This window comes from Marmota flaviventris, chromosome 4 (assembly GCF_047511675.1).
Source record: "Marmota flaviventris isolate mMarFla1 chromosome 4, mMarFla1.hap1, whole genome shotgun sequence".
Taxonomy (NCBI): Eukaryota; Metazoa; Chordata; class Mammalia; order Rodentia; family Sciuridae; genus Marmota; species Marmota flaviventris.
In genome coordinates, this window is record NC_092501.1 from 37228113 (window position 1) to 37232488 (window position 4376).

Sequence of the window (4376 nt, forward strand, 5' to 3'; positions counted from 1 at the left end):
GCAGGAAAGGAATGGGATGGTTGGGCTGGGGGCTCAAAGGAGGTGTCCTGACAGCAAATTTAAAAGCTAAATTCAAATTAAGCAAACCTGCCAATGCCACCCATCTTAAAAAATCTCCAAGGGCATCTGAAGCATCCAAGCATGGTAGATGGGACTACAAGAAAAGAACAAGGTGTGCTAAAAGGAAATTTGAGGGTAATTTTAGATGAGGATAAATTTGAGTGATATTTACAATTCATTTGTAATTCTGAGAAAGTGAGCGGTGGTAGTCCCTTTGGGGCACTGAAGGGCACAGGAATGAAGGAAAAAAAGGGTTCGTCCTTTGAATTGCTGCATCAAGGGCAGGACCATGTCTACCAGGAATGAAAAAAGAGAAAAGTTCCTAAATTGGCTTCAAAGTGAATGGGGAAGGGGTATATGGAGAAGGAGTCTATCAGCATTTAATTGGAAGAAATCTGGCAGCAGGGAGGCCAGAGGCCTACCTTCAACTTGTTTTCTGCTACCATATAGATCTCAGAACAGCATCAGAAAATCTGTCCTCATTCCTTTTTGCATTGGCTGTCAAGAAACTCAAAGCTGCTTCTGAGACTATCAATGGCAAAAAATGCAAGCAGGATATAATAATAGTCTTAAGGGCACTCTGGACTTTAAAACAAAAAAATAAATAAATAAAGAATAAAAATTAAAAAAAAAAGTTACTGAAGAGTCAGAGTCTACTGTCTAGGGGCTCTAGAGAATGGATATCTAAGGACCACCACATTCCATCAGTAGAATTTCTGAGATATGTGCTTCTTGGAAGGTTTTGAATTATGAATTGATCTATTATAAATATATATGTCCTATGTACAAAAATATATTAAAAGGCCTATTCTTTGTCATATGTATATATAAATTCTCTATATTATAGATCTAAAGCTCGTTTGTTGGTCTATATGTTCATACCACTTATTATTTGCTCATAACAAATGGCTTTATATATTTTTCTTTCTCTTTTTGTAATCTTACTTGATTTTAATTTCAAACATCTCAATTATTCTTTAGGTAAAATGTGGAGTACAAATTTAATATGTGTCTTATTTTGTGTGTTTACTGTATGTTAGCACTGTGGTTTTGCTGCTATAAGCCCACAAAAATAATATTGCCTACTTCTTGGAAGAGGGGGAGCCCAGCTCTTGAGGATTGAATGAACTCATTTCTAATAAAACACTTAGCCAATGTCAAGCATCTAGTAGGCAAACGTTACATGGTAGACATTATTATTTTTCTATTTAACGCTCACAATAGGCTGCAAACATGACAGCTATTATTATTTCCCTTTCGGGTGGATAAGAAAATGCAAGCTTCGGCCCCAAACACATAGACAAAAGAAGGAAAAACTGGAATGGGGAGTGGTTTTTGTCCAAAAGTTCTATCCACTAGGGGTCCCTTGTGTCTTGAGTAAGTCACCTAAATTAAAAGCGAAGGTTGGTTTCTTTACTGTTCGCAGGATCTCTCCAGAACTCTCCTAGTACTGACCTCCTGCTCAGTTCCTGGCCCTGAGACTCAAGTTCGTGGCTGAGAAACCCACGGGATAGAGACCAGTCGGTAGTTTGCTTTCTGGGAGTGGAGTGATTTGGAGAAGGGAGGTGCGGGGCTGCGTAAAAGTTGGTGCAGAGGATCCAGCCAATGGTAGAACAGGGGAGGTAAGGGATCCTCTGTACTTTCCGCAGCCTTCTCGGGAAGCTTCAGGATCTCGCAAATAATTCCCTTGCAAATCAAAGTAGGTGGTTCACTTTTTCAGTAACTTCTGCCCCATACTGAGATGCAATGGCATCTTAGCCCTATCTGTGCAGGCTCTGGGTGTTAAACCAAGCATCCCCCCACCGCCTGCTTCCCCGCCTCCCAACGCAAGTGAAGGCTTGCAGTCGCAGCCCTCGCCCTAGACTGCTGTGCTTCCTGCTCCCGGTCACTGGTCTTGGATGCGCTGGACGCGGCGCCACGAGTGTCTGCACTTGCAGGCTCAGAATCTTCCCGGCAAGTCTGCATACGGTGGGTTGAGCCGGGAGGGAAAGTTCCTTTTGGGAGTCGCTGGAATCAACGGAATTTCCCATCCCTCCACGTGTCCTATATGATATCCAGCGTCAGTTACCCGCGAACAGCCAAGAATTCGAGGTCCCCTCTACATAGCAATTCTTTTGCCTTTCGCTGCCGTGTAGACCGTTATAGAGTGAGCACAAAGAAGGCTCGGACTGCGCAAGGTACGACTCTTTAAAGAGTTTCTTTTTTCTTTTTCTTTTTAAAAGAAGTTATGCTTTCGTCTTGATGGAAACATATATGCAGTTTTATATGTGCATTAAAAAAAATACAAGTTGAGTGGCCAAAAATTCATGGAAACTCAACGCTGTAGATTAGATTTGTACATTATATTGAGTGTAAGTTGCATGCCAATTGAAAAATGAATGGGAACATAATTCTTCATGCATATTAAAAGTTACTGACTTACAAGCATGTATAAAAGCCATTAGAGGCAGCTGTGATTGAGTGTATTCGTAGCAACTAAGCATCTCTGCGGGTTCTTTATTCAAGTTCCGTGCAGCCTGGAAAAGGAGTGAAAAGGCTGCTGACATCACTCGGGGGCGGGGCCGCCAGTCTTAAGAAAAGTCGCGCGGCTGCAGCTGCCAGGCACAGCTTCAACATGAGCTGCCACAACAGCTCCGAACTCCAGGTGCTTTGCAGCTCCAGCCAGCTATTCCTGCAGCCCCTCTGGGACCGCCTGAAGACCTGGGAGGCCCTCATCCAGTCGCCCTTCTTCCCGGTCCTCTTCTCAGTCATCACCTATGTGGGCTTCTGCCTCCCCTTCGTGGTGCTGGACGTCCTGAACCCCTGGGTTCCATCTCTGCGCCGCTACAAGATTCACCCCGACTTTTCGCCGTCAGCCCGGCAGTTGCTGCCCTGCCTGCGACAGACTCTCTACCAGCACGTGGTGTTCGTGTTCCCCTTAACGCTGCTACACTGGGCCCACAGCCCCAAGCTCCTGCCACCCGAAGCCCCCCAGCTGCTTGAGCTAGTGAGCCACATCGTGTTCTGCCTGTTGCTCTTCGACGGTGAATTCTTTGTGTGGCACGTGCTGCACCACAGAGTGCCCTGGCTGTACCGCACCTTTCACAAGGTGCACCACCAGAACTCGTCCTCGTTTGCTCTGGCCACGCAGTACATGAGCGTCTGGGAGTTGTTTTCCTTGGGCTTCTTTGACTTGGTGAACATCAAGCTCCTCAAGTGCCACCCTCTCACCGTCCTCATCTTCCATGTTGTCAACATCTGGCTGTCAGTGGAGGACCACTCAGGCTATGACTTTCCGTGGTCCACTCACAGACTGGTGCCTTTCGGGTGGTATGGAGGAGTGGCGCATCACGATCTGCATCACTCTCAGTTTAATTGCAACTTTGCCCCTTACTTCACACACTGGGACAAATTACTGGGTACCTTTCGCCCTGCACCTCTGCCAGCTTGGTGGAATTGTGGCTGTGGTGGGTGCCCCTCCTAACCGTGACTGCTCTGCATCTCACACTCGAATCAGAAGAAATATACCTGAGCTATTTAAAAAAAAAAAAAAAAACTTAACTTATTAACTGATGAAAACTGTTATAGACAAAATCTGATGTATTTTTGCAATCTGACAAAGTAATTTATATAATATATGTATATAATACAATTGTATTCTTGGTGTCAAATTCTAGCTCACTTCAATAACCTTGATTGCTGACATAAATTAGACAGTTATCATGGGCATACTTAAAGCCCGTGATTTGTTTATGGAACAAGGACTTATGTTTAAAAGTGTCTTAGAACTGGGATAAAGTTGCATCTTTATGGAGTAGACTCTATTCATAAACATGTGCCTGCTGGTCAGTGACTTAAGATTATAGTACTTTTTGTATTTTTAATAGAATTGTATATTTATATTGAAAGAAATGTTATTTGTGCTTAAAAAGTGAGAAAGAAATAAGTAAACCAAATAAGTACTGGCTTCTGTTTCACTGACATTTTGATGAAAAATAACTAAACAGGGAAGGGAGAGCTGGGATGCCAAATGCTTCAGAGCCTACCATGGAAAGAGAGGAACCTGGTGGTGGGTGTTTTGTGGGGAAGGGGGTTAGAAGAAAGAAGGAGGCAGGAGAAGGGGGGGCTCTCTGTTTTGATCTAGATATTTCACATAAAGAAAAACACTCATTCTGAATATTTTCCAGGCAATTTCTGCACAGCAGGCAAACAATACAATTACTCTATAAAGTTTTACAGAGCAATTAACACTGGGCAATCATTGATTTATTTCAAGTTGGGTGTGTAGAAGGACTTACAGCATTAGAGGAGTGCTTTTCTTTGCAAAATTGGTAGTG

General features: G+C 43.6%; 1 protein-coding gene across 1 annotated transcript; it reads left to right on the forward strand.

Annotated features, from left to right (window-relative positions):
- The first annotated feature begins 2674 nt into the window (after window positions 1-2674).
- Window positions 2675-3523, forward strand: Ch25h (cholesterol 25-hydroxylase). Its single transcript, XM_027939939.2, has one exon. It carries the CDS (start codon window positions 2675-2677, stop codon window positions 3521-3523), a length of 849 nt encoding a protein of 282 aa, XP_027795740.1.
- Window positions 3524-4376: the final 853 nt, after the last annotated feature.

Excerpts from the sequence above, each read along its gene's own strand:
- Ch25h (XM_027939939.2), top strand. The coding sequence starts at position 2,675 with ATGAGCTGCCACAACAGCTCCGAACTCCAGGTGCTTTGCAGCTCCAGC.